We start from the raw sequence: 15,859 nt of genomic DNA, 5'->3' as shown, positions 1-15,859 counted from the left end.
CATATACAGAAAATCTTACAGCAAATTGGATAGTTACCCAATTCTTACATTTACTACTAGAAAACTGTCTTTCAAAAGTAATTCTCATGCCCTTCTAAGAAGTTCTGTTCTAAGGTGTCATTTTTTATAGGAATTTTAAGGACCTGAATTCTAATCCTCTGACATAAATTTACTATAAAATTTGGACAATCAAAATTATCTCCCCAGGTCTGTTATCCTCAGTGAAAATGAAAAGGTTGGAAAGGTTGTCAAAGCATTGACAGTCTGTGATCTAAGTAAGATAGATAGCATCATGTTGGGGAGATCATAAAAGCTTTGCAAGGACTTCTATCACTAGCTAAAATGGAGTAACAAGGGCCAGGTTTATCTTTCTGTCTGAAACAACTAAAGACAGAGACAAAATACATGAAACAAAAATACTCAACACACTACACATCAAGCAATAAAAGGTAGTGATCCCTGAGCAACAGGAAATAAATGAGATAAGCTCTATGATTATATAAGTTTATTGTCTGTAGAGTTTCCAGGTTGCAGGTCTCCCTGAGTTGAGAAGACAGAGCTGGGGGCCTAGAAAGGCCAACGTGGCTAGAGTTCACAGGGCAAAGTACCAGAAAGAAGTGCACAGAGAGAACAAGCTTGGAAGATCTGCAGAGGGTCCTCCTCAAGTTTTTAGCCAAGCTCTGATCTGTAAAGAAATTACCCAAGGTCTGAGAAAGAACCCCTCAACAAGACTTGGGGGAATAATCTCTAAAGCTCACACACGGTCTACCATAGTTGTTTCAGCAGTGGAGAAAAATAAGCCCTAGCCTAATGTGCCACCTAACAAAGCTTAAAAATAAAATGTGAACTAACTGTATCCTAGAACAAAGCTCAAGAACATCTATAGGAATATAACAATGCTCATCACCCAAGGAAGTAAAATTCACAGTTCTGGCATCCTATCAAAAATGACCAGGCATGCATAAAAGCAGGAAAGCAGAACTCAAAATGAAGAGGAAAATCTATCAATCAAAACCAAGAAATAACATAAATAAAAGAGCCAGAAGACCAGGACATCAGGACTGTTATTAGGACTGCTGACAAAACTAGAGAAAAGATGAAGCATATTAAGTAGAGACATGGAAGATACTAAACAAACCGAAATTCTAATCAAACTTCTAGGAACGAAAACTACAATGTCTGAGATGAAAAATATACTGGATGGGATTACCATCAAATGAGACACTGCAGAAGAAAAGAAAAAGATTAGAGAACTCCAAGGCAAAGCAATAATTATTATCCAAAATGAAACAAAGAGAAAAAAGACTAGTAACCAAAAGAAAAAAAAAGAGTGGAGCACCTGTGAGCTGTAAGACAACCTCAGCAGACTGATTTATGTGTAATTGTAATATCCAAAGGAGCATGGGGCCAGAAAAATATTTAAAGAAACAGTGGCCAAAGATTTTCCAAATTTGATGAAAACTATAAACCTATAGCTTCAAGAAGCTCAACAAACTTCAAGTATAAGAAATACGAAGAAAATTACATAAAGACATGTTATAATTACAGCACTTAAAATCAGTGATAAAGAGAAAATCTTAAAAGCAGCTAGAGAAAAAGACATATCATGCACAGAAGAATAAAGATTTTAAATGATAGCAGACTTCTCAACAGAAAAATGTAAACTGGAAAACTGTGGAACAAAATCTTTAAAGAAAAAAACAAAAAACAACAAGAAAAGATTAATCTAGAATTTGATTCCCAGTGAAAATATCTTTCAAAAATGAAGGTTAAAGAAAGTCTTTATTAGTCATACAAATGCTTTAAAGTCAGACTAATCTGGATTTACATCTTGCATCTGTCTCTCATTAGATGGATGACTAATAACAAGGTATTACTGTTATCAGTATCAATAATATCAATTTTTACTACCACTTATTAAGTGCTTACTATAAGAGGGTCACCTACTGTGCCAGTGTTCCATGTACACATAATCCCATTTAATTCTCACAATACAAAAACATTATTAACCTTGTTTTACAGAAATGCTAGAATTAGAACCTAAATTGACTAAACTCAAAGTCTATGCTCTTTACCCTGTATCATACCACATGAGCCTCGGCCTTTTCTGTTCATAAAATTAAAATAATAGTAGGTACATTACAGACTGACTATGAAGATTAAACGAGACAATGTGTGTCTATCACCCAGTACAACACCAGACACACAGCAGTCACTCAGTAAATGGGCACTGATATTATCACTCAGCCATACTTACCATACATCTCATCTTCCAATCCATGAACAAAGGCTCCGCAAGCTCCTGACTCTATCAAGTTCACAGCCCCCGTATCTATTTCTTCCTTGGGAGCATCATCTCCCCACTTCCGGCCACTGGAAAACTCCCCTGAACTGTAAAGTTCCTTGGCACGCTCATGTGCAGTGCGTTTCCTCTGTGAAAGACAACAAATACCATTTGCTGAAGGTTCAGAGGGAGCAGTTAAGTTTCACTCCAAGAACATGAGAAGGTAGAAATAAGACTGCTGAGAGTCATATTAAAAATAAATAAATAAAAACCTCAATAGGTCAGAGCAGAGAAATGCAAACTCAACTTAAAGTAAGACCAAGGTTCTCAGGTCTATCATAGCTGATAGTAACCGTGTTAAAGATGCTAACTTTATTAAAAATAGCACAAAAATATTATCAGACAGGTAGTTACGTCTGCCATGGCAACACAGCAAAGGGAGAATCACAGAGATAAATAATGGCAATGTCCCTCCAAGCACCATCCTGGGTAGACAACATATTGGCTCTAGAAAAAAACTGTTTTCAGTCCCATAGAAGTAAGTCTCTAAGAGACAACACTGAGCTCACTATTTGAGGAACACTGCTCACCAAGCAACCTTCCAGTAAACTCACTTTCTGCACAGACTACCTAAAGGAGAATATACTAGTCATCTAAAGTAAATATTGAGTTCCCTTGACAGTTAACAGTTCCCTTCATAAATGAATGAACTGGCATTCTGCTTTAGACATTAGCCTCTATGAACCTTCCTGGTGTGACTCCACTTCCTCATGACTGATGAAATATAGCACCTGAGTTTACAAGGACATGGGTCAGATCAGACCCAGTAGTAAAGTTTGCACCTTGCGATGTGTCTTAGAAACCCTTGCATTACCTATCCCTTACCATTCACTATAAGCTTGTCATTCTTCACACTTCCACCCCAGTATACACAAAGAACACAAGCAATCACCAGCCTCAAATAGCGGCAATGGCCTTCAAGAAAGCAGTATGGCAATGTTTCATGATGCACAGATAGCAACTCCTCAGCCATTCCTAAGAATTTATCTTATGGAATAACTCACAAGAAGAAAAGATCTAATATCCATGAAGATGATACATTTGATGTAATTTATAATGGTGGAAAAATTAAGGAGAACCTAAATGTATAATAAAGGGCTAAAAAATGATGGCACACCTACTTAACAGAATATTATGCTATCAGTAAAAATGGTTAAGTATGAACTTAACAATATGAAAAAAAAGCATATGATGTAGTGGTAAATGTAAAAAGTGTAAACTACAAAATTATCTGTATATAATGATTCAATGTTTAAAACATGCATAAGAAAAAGCTGGAGAGAAATATACCAAAACGATGAAAGTCACTGTGTTAGAGTAATGGGAATACGGGTGAACTGTTTCCCTTTTTGTCTACTTATCAAAGATTCTGTGACTCTTTATTAAAACTTTTATAATTTAAAAATTAAGATACTGACAATGAATGTTCCTATCACATTCTCAGACTCATATATGTTCCCCACAACTATGTCAGAGAACTATCACAGTCAGAGCTTAAGGGCATTCTGTAAGAGGCATTGTTACTGTTCAGAGAAAGGATTTACTCACTCCTCCATGGGAACTGCTATTGAAAAGGAGTCCTAAGATGTCATACAACCTCACAAAATAAGACCAAACCTTTATAGTTTCTAACAAATAGAATGTTAATCTTGCCTCTTCTTTGTAAAACACAACCTGTGCAAAGTATTTCACTGTAATAACTTAAAATTTAATGAAGTAACTTGCAATTTGATTCAAGTTACTAAGATTTTAAATTAAAATAAAATCTAGTCACCCTACATTAACTTAACAAATTCATGGGCTGTAAAATTAAATCAACACAACTTGGCATACAGCAACATTGATTTTGGTTACAGAAACCCAGTTTAAACAAATTTAAGTTACCCTCAGATCCGACATCAGCTTCTTGTCAAGTGTCTGCTCCAAGAAATGAGAACTGACTTGCTCCATAGAGCCCTACAAAAAGAAAGAATCCAGAGCAAATTAAACAACTTTTAAGACCTGAGGATCATCTTAAAATTCAAAGTTTTAAGCCAACTGAGTTGCATAAAGATAACATTATTCTTGATAATAAAGATGCCCATGGCTTCTGAATCATGAGGAAAATAATAAAAACATCATTAGCAGTAGCTAGCACCTAAATAGAGCTTACTATGTGTCGTGCACTGTTCTGAGTGCCTTGTACATATATTAACTCATTTAACCCTCAGTACAATCCTACAAAGTAAATACTATTATTAGTCCCATTTCATTTAAGGGGAAAAGAAGGCACACAAAAAAAGGAACAATTCATTCAAGGTGACAAAGAGTGTAAATTATAGAGTTGGGCTATACCAAGGCTTCAGAATCCTCTGCCTTAACACTACTCTCCTCTGTCTCTCTATTCCTTTTCGTTTTAATCTTTCTATTCTTTGTCTATTCATTCAATAAAACAAATATTTATTTAGCAACCCTTCAATTATATGCCTACCGTTACCAGGAACAGAAATACAAAAAAAAAGACATCAATTCTACACTCAACAGTCTCACAGACTAGTGAGGGAAACTGACAATTAAAGAGACAACTGCATTATGGTATGAAATTTTATAATACACATTTATAAAGGCTGCTATGGGAACTTACAGAAAAGTAGTATGGGGTGGAAGCAGCGAGAGGTGTATCTGGGGAATTGGAGATCACAACGACAAATGCATAAATACAGAATGTTATGTGGGAAACATCAAGTGGTTCTATGAATGAAACACAGGATGGGGATACCAAAAATGAGGCAAGACAGATAAGCAGAGATCAGATCATAAAGAACTTTGTTTGCTATGGTAAGGGGTTTGCCTATGAATAACAACTAGATAATCGCTATTAAATATTTAATGAGCTCAACAATGTATAAAATATTTGTATTTTAAAAATTTATTCCCCCCAATAACCCTATGAAGAATGCAAATTATCCTCTTTTTTTGGATAAGAAATTGAGGCTGAGAGATTTGATAACTTGCTCATTTCAAATAAGGGAGAAACAGTCAGATTTACACCTCACAAACATCATTGTGACAGCAATGTGGCTAATGGACCAGAAGGAATCAAAATGAAGGAGAGAGCAGTTAGGAGACTGAAGCAGGTCCCAGACATTCTTATGGAATATACTGGAAACCTGAAGCCTCTACTTCCCAAGTTTATACAGGCTCAGACTTTTTCTTTCATCACATATTCCAGAGAAAATTTCATGTTCTTTGGTAATATTCTTACCCAAGTTAACATCTTTCTTACAATTCTAGGAGAGTAATTGTACTGTTCTACCTTAAGTAGTTTCAAAACCAGTTTTTCTTATCTCTACACAGTACAGTTTGTTACATACGGTCTGAGCCAATATCAAATCTAACATTCATTTTTAATGCAAAACATCAGTTTTATGAATAAGAAGTATACATTTTTAACAGGCACTTCTTTTTTCTACAAAGAACGAAAGTTTTAATGACTTTAATGACAGTAAGTTACTCTAACCCAGTCTTAATGTCCTCCTCCCATGCCTTGAGGTGACACTCTCCCAGGACAGTAGCAAAGGAGGAGTACTATTCAAATCCCAGCCTCAAAAAAATTATATATAATTATTTGTAACATGTTTACAGTGTTACATAGAAATAGCTGAAGCTTTCCATTTTAAATCCGCAAATACCAAAAACCTTATAGCATAGTAATCCACTTGAAAAACAGTGAGATCTGAAGTAGTACAGGTCCAGTGGAAATAGAGAAGGGATAGATTCAAGGTATGTCAAGAAGGCAGTCTTGGTAAGAGTTGATGACTCAGTGGATACGGGACACAGAAAATTCTCAAATGTCTCTGGGTTCATGATAGAGTAAACGATGGCACAGGAGGAACAGATATGGACCAAAAAGATAATGAGTTCATCATAAAGTACATCTCACCAATCAGAAAAACACCTACATTCTTGTTTACTTTAACCAAGACAAACATATTCAGGTAAGATCTCTCCAACTGTACTACTACCACTACTTAACAATCTATATTTATAATACTAAGAAAACTGATATTTAATAAACAAGTGCACATCAAACCTGCTCTTAGAGCAAAAACTGCTCAATTAGTATGACAATGTAAGTCTATGTAATCTTTGTCTATTCCAATTTTAAGGCTCCTAGCCTCTATCCAATTACATGATAAAAAGAGAAGCAGACAGAAAAAAAAAAAAGATGGATTATTCTGTGAGACATAAAACTGCCACTGACTAGGACATCTTCATTTGCCCTGGGAAAGACTAGTCTTGGGCAGACTTACAGATATAAAACCTACAATCTAACTGTCTGAAAATGTTACAATTTTTAAGGCCAAAGACTTATGGGGGCTTACAAGTAAGGTTTAACTCTTTTTGAATAAGATAAATAATTTAACATCTTAAAAAGAAATCACTGAACTAAGGACTCTATTCTAGACAGGCTGCGAATCACCATAATAATTAATTTCAAAGTAGTAACTGTATTCTAAATAGTCCAATGGAACTATGTTCTTGAAAGTCAAGTTTCTTTGCCCCATTAGGGAAGTTACAGATAACGAAAAACCAATCTTTTACATGGTTTTGAATTTTCTGATATAGCTCATATCTGAAATTTTTCATCCTGCTATAAGCCAAGGAGAATGTGGACTATTCATTTTTTGTACTAGACTGAAGTCTAAAGCTTTATCATTTCAAGTTCTTGAAAACCTGGCTTCTGCTTTCCTCTTGAGCTTTATCTTGTCACACATCACCCACACTGAGCATTATCTCTCACACCAGTAAGTACTAAATTGCTTGTAGTTTAATATGACAGTATAGTTTACTTTGATGTTAGTATGCATGGTAGTATATGCCTATATCTCTGCTCATATTTTCTCCTTCCCTACCTCTTTACCTACCTAACCCATTTTCAAAATCAGCTAAGAAATCACTTCTTACATGAAGTCTTCTGTAGCTATGCTTTGCACTCTTTCCTAGGAGTACCAGGTATTGTAACTGACTGATTGCCTATGTCAAACTACCTGACTATCAACTCTTTTGAAGACACAGACTATACTCAGGGTTTGTTGAATTGATGAACATGTGGCCAAAAGACCATATGCAGTTCACCTGAAGAGTTGGAGCAGGGGAGTTCACCTCAGCTTACACAAAGGAACTAGTAAATCAGCAGGATCTTAACCACACAACCACAGCTCCCAGTGTATAACTGGAACTTCACTAGGAAGGAATTCTACATGGGTTTTAGATCATGAAGTGTCATTTACCATCTTTGGCAAATGACACCATTTTTTCTAAACCTTAGTTTTATTATTTATAAGATGAATAATATAATACCTACCTCAAGGAGTTTAAATGAATTAAAAATTATTCACAAAAAGTGAGTATGTATATGAGTGTATATATGTAGGCATATATACATGTGTGCCTGTGTATAAGGAAGTGGGTGTGTATGCATGTATGACTAAAAGTTCCTGGCTTAGCAGGCTAGGAACTCTATAAACAGTTAACAAGTATTATTACTAGCAAGATCAGATTAATTACTTTTGAAATATATACATAATAATTTATATAATTTGGAGTTGTTTGGATTTGAAATCACTGAAATTACAAAATAAAGCACTTGACTCAAGACAGAGTCATCTAAGTAAAAACCCTTTCAATTCACCACTGTAATTCATTATTCATATAGCTTTACATAAATGACTATTACATTCTATGGGGTACAAAATTGAAAAATTTGAATGACTCTGCCTTAAGGACTACTTTTCTAAACTGCCTACTCAGATGACAATATATTATTGAATTATTCCTCTAAGACATCCCCTCACACACATACACATACACAGCACACTGCAGATGCTCAGTACATGTTGAATAAAAGAATCTGATGAATGATTGGATTGTTCTGAATTTTAAAATATCCACAAACCAAAACAAAGCTTTAAAATGTGAATTCAAAAAAAAAATCACTAATAACTGGCTTGTTTTACTCTATTTTATTATGGACAAGCAATATAATTTATAAGCAGGAAACAGAATCTCCTATTTTCTTGCTGTGACATTGATACAAATTTTTATAGACACTTATATATATTTATATATTATAGCCACCCACCACCTTGCATAGTGTAGTACTTTACAATTTATACACATTTCCATAGACAGACTTTCATTTGAGCATCATGACAATCCCATGAGGTAAACATGAGATATTATAATCCATTTAACAGATAAGGAAAGGAAACTAAGACTAAGTGACATGTCCAACATAACACAGCTATAAAATAAGGCTGAGAATTAGGCCAACACTCCTTCTATAAGACAGTTCTATCTCTGAAAAGTTAAAAATTTTTTACAAATGTACTATAAGTCCCCAAAAGAAAACACTAGGGAAGGACCAGGCTAAAAGTAGGGGAATTAGGTTCTGAATCTCATTTTACAACTTCCTATCTGTGTAAGTTAAATAATTAACTTCTCAGAGCCTCATTTTTCTCACCTGGAAAATGGGAATAATAGCATCTACTTTGCTGGGTTACAATAAGAGTAAATGAAATAATAAAAGTGGTCTCATAGGAAAGTATCTAGGCCATAACAGGTGCTTAGCAATGGTAACAATTATTTTTATTATTATTTTCCTTTTTCTCTAGACTTTGGCTGTCTAATATACTAACAAGATTAAACAGGATTATTTTTTTAAATCCTTTCTAGTTCTAAAAAGACTACTTCTCCACAGGAAAGTGAGCCATTTCTATTTTAAGAAATACTAAGGTTTCTAAAAGTGAGTTACACCTGTCCCTACCTAGTCTCTCAAAATGTTTGTACAAATGTAACAGGCAATGAGTTCATTAAAGAAACTAACTTACCAACAGCTTTGCAGCTTGAACACGAACTACCCAGGAGCCATCACTAACCATGTGACAAATTTTTCCAAAAGCATCATCAACTAAGCGAATTTCTTCATTAGAAGAAGGGATTGGGACAATGCTAAATTAAAAGAAAAGGAAGCACAAATGACAAAACATGAACCTAAAGCTGTAGGTTCAATACAGTAAGAATGACCAAAGAAACTGGCACAAAGAGAAAGGACAGTTGAATTATTCAAATCCTAGAATGATGAAATACGTTTCATACTAAACAAATCACTCTGGAATTTATTTATTTTTAGTTGAACTGCAAATTTGTGTCTTAAATAAAATTGTTTAGTGCCAAAGATTCAAAAGATAATAAAAACTAACTACCACAGAGTATTTTATATCCTTAAGTTTATTCACTTCTATAATTGCTTTGCTGCCAATATAGTAAATCTTAGAATAAACCAATATAAAACATACTTGCAAATATGGTCCTAAAAGAAGAGACAATTAGCCTTTTTTGGTGGGGGGGGTCTATAGGTTTATTAACTCATTCTGGTTTTTCAATTTCAGTAGGTAGTTTAATGAAGAGGAAAAAATACTTTATCTTCTCTATAAAAGGAGTCCTTCTATAAAATAAAAAAAATAGTATCTGTCTCTTCACTTCAAAGAATCAATGTGAAAATAAATTATTTAATTATTGTGAAAATATTTTTAACCAGGAAAACAATACATAAGGGATCATTATTCTCAAACTCACCTGGTACTTAATCTGGCATTTGTATTTACTAAAATGGGCTCCAAACCGTTTTAAACATTTTATCAGGGGTGGGCAAAGGTGGGGTGGAAAGTATTTGAGATAGACCGTCCAATCTCTTTATTTATAGATGAGGAGGTTGGGACCCCAGGGCACACAGAAAGTTCACGGCAGAGCGGAAAAACAAGCATCAGGCATTCTGATTTTCAGGGTCTGTGCTTTTCCCCTATTCCACACCACCTTTCAAAAAGCTAAACCAAGATTCTTTTTCTGGAGGTGAGCTTTTTGCATGGTGGGAAGAGAGAAAAATTTGGCTTTAGCAATGAACAAAAACTGCTTACACCCACACTGACCTTTCAGGATATAGCTGACTGACAACCCAGATAAGCTGGACTGCAGCACTGCGCACTTGTTCATAGTCATCAGAGAGCAATTTACAGGCCTGCAAACAAGGATTCCAAAAGTCTGTTAGTTCTGTGTCCTCCCAGGTGATGTTCAAACTATTTTCAAAATGAAGATAAGGTGGCTGGATAAGGATCCCAATCAAAATACGTATGGGTGGTTTTAACTTCTTGAACCTTGGCCCAACAAAGAATTCTTGGCCTCTGTCAGCTGCTCTGGCTGTGCTCTGTGCACCCTCCCACTTCATGTCTGAAAGGAGAATCACAGATTCACAGACAGCAGAAAAGCCATTTAGAATAGCATCAATTGTAGCAAAGCCTGCAGGGAGCCCACAGTGCTGCCCTCACAAGCTTAAACACCAAAGGTAGGTTTTTTCCCTGTCTGTAAAATCAAAGCACAAATTTGACAGTCCATCAGAAAATTCAAGCACTTAAAATGTACAATTTTAAAGATAAGCTGCCAAAAGAGGCCAAATTTTTGTTTTACTTTGGTCTGAAATGGAATATCCCTACTCCACCCACAGTCATGCCAACACCCCAGACTTCAACAGCATTCAGAACTACTCTGTTTTTGAAATTTTTAAATCTTACATTTCATGTTCTGACCATAACATACTATTCTACTGGTTCCTTAATCTCCATGACTTAACCCATCCCACTGCTCCTCAATCTCATTTAACCTATCTGTTGAACCAGGGTTTGTCAACCTTGGCACTATGATGACATTTTGGACTGGGTAACTCTTTGCTGTAAGGAGCTGTCCTGTACAATGTAAGATGTTTAGCATCATCCCTAGTCTCAGTCCACTAGATGGTTGTAGCACTGCATCCGCTCCCTCTTTCCAGCAACTGCATAGTGAAAAATATCTCCAGACATTGCCAAATGTTTCCGGGAGTTGGTGGGGGGGTCATCCCGGTTGACAACCACTGCTTTAATTCCATCCTTCCTCTCCAAATAAACCCCTTCTCCTTGTTCCATCCCCTTTCCTGTACTTCAGTATCCCGACAGCACTGTCTGCATCATCATACACAACCCCCTCAGTATCTCTGACACAGCTGTTCCACAAACCCAAGACTTTCGCTACTCCTCACAAAAGGGCACTGGCAAAGAAGACCACACTCTCTAGGGGACTAGTGACTCATGATCTCAAACCTCATTAGCCCTACTTGGAAATCTTTTATGCCCCTGCTTTCCACTTCCATTTCCCAAGGCAGCTTTCTTAACCTTCTCCCCAGGACCTCTGCTTATCTGAGAAAAATCAAGGTTCTCAGGCACAAATTATTCTCAATTATTCCATACTAGTTATAAATGCTTTTCTTCCTATATTCTCCTGCACCTTGTTTTCTCAATAACTGAGGAAGAAGTGTCCTTTCTAGTTCTTAGTCCTTTTACTCTTGCTATGGATACCATCATTTCCTCACACAGCCATCCCTTACCATCCTCCAAAATAGATCCTCTTTGTGATTCTCTATTACAGCATCCTATTTATTTACCTCATGGTAATATTCATATACTATAATTACTGTGTTTGTTTATTTGCTAATTGCCTATCTTACCCATGAAAATGCAAAGGGCATGGATCCTATCTAACATGCTCAGCATTGCAGCCAGCACTAGGTGCCCAGTAGTATTTGTTGGATAAATCCGATTTTCTGCCTCAAGGAACTTCCTCCACCATTTATTCCCCTTTTTCTCTTCTATCATCAGCTTCTCCCAAAACACTAGCTCTCTCTTCAACACATAAACATGCTTAGCAACTATCTTTAAAATACAAAAACAAACCCTTAATCCTATGGCCCATTCTGCCATCTTTCAACCTGCTTTCCTATCAAAGTCAAGTTTCTTTAAACTTGGATAAATTACACTGCCTCACCTCAACAGTGGGACTGAAATTGCTCTCTTCAGACTCACTAGTGACCACTTTATTACTAACTCCAGATTTCAGCCCTACCCTAAATGACCTTTCACCAGCATTGGATACTGCTGACCATGAGACTATCTTCCTGTCTTTTTTAGAATGTATTTTTCCTCTGCCTCCATCAAGCTGCTCCTTAGTTCCATTCTAAGGTTCCTTTCTTAAATGTTGGACCTTATCCATGGCTCCATCCTTCATCTCTCCCAAGATATGGATGGCTCCAAATATCCATCTCCAGCTCTGATCTTTCCTCAGCTCCAGACCTGGAATTCTCCTCATGAGTATCCCATCAACCCTTCAAACTCAACAAAATCAAAACTGAAGTCATTATAGTACCTAATTCTACCTCACATCTCAAATCCTCCACCATCATTTCATCTTCACTCCCTTCAGGCCCACAGCACTGCTAGCCTAATCAACTGAGTAGCATAGTCTTATGCCACTAAACATCTGTATTATCAGACTAACTCTTCTTCTTCTGAGTCTTCACAAGTTTCCTTTAATTATTTGACTTCCCACAGAGCTATCCTATAGGTCACACCAACAGAACCATTCTGAACTCATTCTACTTCATTTTGTAAAAGAATATACTTGTTTTACACAACAGTCATAGAGGCTTGGCTAATTATCATCTTCCTCTAAAAGATAAAACCACTCTTGGTAGGCTAACAAAATCTGGTCTCTGTGCATGGATTTAGGTTGTTTGTCTCTAGATTCACCCAATTACTGTACACGAACAACTGAAGGCCTTTTGGTTAGGCACTCAATCAGCTTCTCCTAACGATACTATAACTACATTGTGCCTTTCTTTACCAATGCTACAACCATTATGAGATATCTTTTCGTATGATTCCGTGATCTTGGTCTTCAGAAACACTCGAATTTCTCAAGTGAGGTGCCCAGAATTGACTTCAGGTTGAAAGTCAATTCAATCAACCAGAAATCAGGAAGACTACCACTTTCCTTATTCTGAACACTACACTTCTCTTTGTGTATTCTGGTATTCATACTGAGCTACCTAAATCCTCCTAAACATCCTTCTCGCATGCACTAGTGCTATTCATTACATATCCCCCATTCTCTTCTTAGAATGTATGTTTTGGATACAACTTCACATTCATCACAATTAACATTGCCACTGTTAGCCAGCTGAAGCTCTATGTTTTCAATTTCTGACAACCAGTGTGCCACTCTCCTAGTTTCATGATCCCTCCCTCCTCCTCCAGACAGCAGTCATTTAAGGTACCTGATTATAAATTGTTTGGTGTAATTTCAGTCCTCTTTCATGGAGCTGCAACTAGATAATAAAGATAGAGTTTAACTTTTGGAAAAAAAAATCATTATTTCCAATGTCTCCCCACAATCTCACATATTTTTCTCTATTATATCACGTTAACATGGTTCCCTTTAGCCAAAATCAGTGCTATATAAGTAAGAAACCAGGTCAAAGACTTTTCAGTAGAAGCACTCACTTACTAAATCTCCCCAGGGGATATCAGAAAAAATATGAAATAATGATAAAGAGGCTGAGGAAGAAATGATTAATATCATCCCCTTTAAAGAGAACTCCTCCCCCTATAACTTTCCTCTATTATTTTGAAAATGGAAAGTATAACTTGTAACTACTAAACTATAATCCCAAGTGACATCCCTCCCATGGACCTGGGATACAAGTTGTACCTTCCATGTTTCAGAAATGCAGGTAAAAGCTACCAGAGAAACCCAAAGATAAGCACCTCTTATAAAGGAATATGTGCCTTTGAGTTCCGTCATGTCACCAACACCTTCCTGAAAGTGTGTGTAAGGTGTATCCTACAGGGACTCAGAATGTATCCAAGGTGGCATTAACCATGAACTTAAAAAAAAAAAAATGAAAAAAGAAACAAACAAAAACCCGTCTCCATTTAGTTTCCAAGATAATATTTACCATTGCTTTTATAGCTGCTGTTCTGACACGTGGGTCTTGGTCACTGAAGTAATCCCCTATAATCTTTTGGACATCTCTGATGGCTAGGCCTTCTGTATCTTTTGCGACACTTTTCTCCAAAGAACCAAGATTACCAAGTAATTGCAGGCACTTGTTTCTTACACCATGTGAGGTATCTGTCAGGTGCTATGAAAAGAAAAGACAGAACAAAAGGACATGATGTAAGACATCTTAAAAATAAACAAAAAACCAGAAACAAAAGCACTGTATCAACTTTAGGAATGACTTCAAACACTACATTCTCTCCAGTCTGTCTGCCTGATCTCATGTTTTTTGAGTATGAGTCTTTCCAAAAAAATCATGAGTCTTAGAAAATAAGACTCCCATTTGCTTATCATTATGTTCCCAACAGCTAGCATTTGGCCTTGTAGAGTGTAGGTACTTTAAAAATGGCCGCTTAAATTGCATTTGATTTGCTATCAAATCTAAAAACAGAACAAAAATTTATAAATTTTAGAACTTTTAATATTCCTACAGAAATATACAAAAATCTTAATGCACAGGTCAATGAATTTTCACAAAATAAACATATATAACAAGCACCTAGATACAGAAATAAAACATGACCAGCATTTGTGCCCCTTACCAGTAACTACTCTGCCACCATCACCAAAGCAATCTTGAGAAAAAATAACAAAGCTGGAGTTATCATGCTCCCTGCCTTCAGACTATGACAAAGCTACTGTAATCAACATAGTATGTTAATGGCACAAAAACAGACACACAGATCAATGGAACACAGCAGAGGGCCAAGAAATGAACCCACACACTTACGGTCAATTAATTTACAACCAAGGAGGAAAGAATATACAATGGGGAAAAGACAGTCTTGTCAGTACGTGGTGCTGGGAAAACTGAACAGTTATATCGAGAAGAATGAAATTAGAACATTTTCTCACACCATATACAATAGTAAACTCAAAATGGATTAAAGACCTAAAACCACAAAACTCCCAGAAGAAAACATTGGCAGAATACTCTTTGACGTAAATTATAGCAATATTTTTTTGGATCTCTCTCCTAAGGCAAAGGAAACAAAAGCAAAAATAAACAAATGGGACATAATTGAACTTAAAAGTTTTTGCACAGCAAAGGAAACCACCAACAAAATGAAAAGACAATGTACTAAATGGGAGAAAACATTTGAAAACGATACGATCAACAATGGTTTAATATCCCAAATATATAAACAGCTCATATACCTCAATATCAAAAACACAAACAACCTGATTACAAAATGGGCAGAAGACCTGAATAGATATTTTTCCAGAGAAGACATACAGATGGCCAAAGGCAAAGGAAAAGAGGCTCAACATTGCCAATCATCAGAGAAATGCAAATCAAAACCACAATGAGATATTAGTCACACCTGTCAGAATGGCTATCATCAAAAAGAACATAAACAACAAATGCTGGCAAGGATGTGGAGAAAGGGGCATCCTTGTACATTATTGGCGGGAATGAATTGGTGCAGCCACTAGGGAAAACAGTATGAAGGGTCCTCAAAAAATTAAACAGAGAACTACCATACAATCCAACAATTCCATTCCTCAGTATATATTCAAAGAAAACAAAAACACTAATTGGAAAAGATA

At 36.1% G+C, this 15,859-nt stretch overlaps 1 protein-coding gene across 1 annotated transcript in view; it reads right to left on the bottom strand.

Moving 5' to 3' along the window:
- INTS4 (integrator complex subunit 4) overlaps positions 1-15,859 on the bottom strand; it is a 79,478-nt gene that overhangs the window by 41,986 nt on the left and 21,633 nt on the right. The window contains exons 5-10 of the mRNA XM_006213647.4: positions 14,205-14,390; positions 13,524-13,574; positions 10,315-10,403; positions 9,217-9,337; positions 4,229-4,300; positions 2,258-2,432 (exon numbers count right to left, since the gene is read on the bottom strand). Coding sequence (XP_006213709.1) covers positions 2,258-2,432; positions 4,229-4,300; positions 9,217-9,337; positions 10,315-10,403; positions 13,524-13,574; positions 14,205-14,390 — 694 coding nt within the window. The remainder of the gene's footprint in view (positions 1-2,257; positions 2,433-4,228; positions 4,301-9,216; positions 9,338-10,314; positions 10,404-13,523; positions 13,575-14,204; positions 14,391-15,859) is intronic.

This window comes from Vicugna pacos, chromosome 10 (genome assembly GCF_048564905.1).
Source record: "Vicugna pacos chromosome 10, VicPac4, whole genome shotgun sequence".
Classification (NCBI taxonomy): Eukaryota; Metazoa; Chordata; class Mammalia; order Artiodactyla; family Camelidae; genus Vicugna; species Vicugna pacos.
The sequence above is the reverse complement of the archived record's forward strand: the minus strand, read 5'-3'. Positions and strand labels throughout refer to the sequence as shown.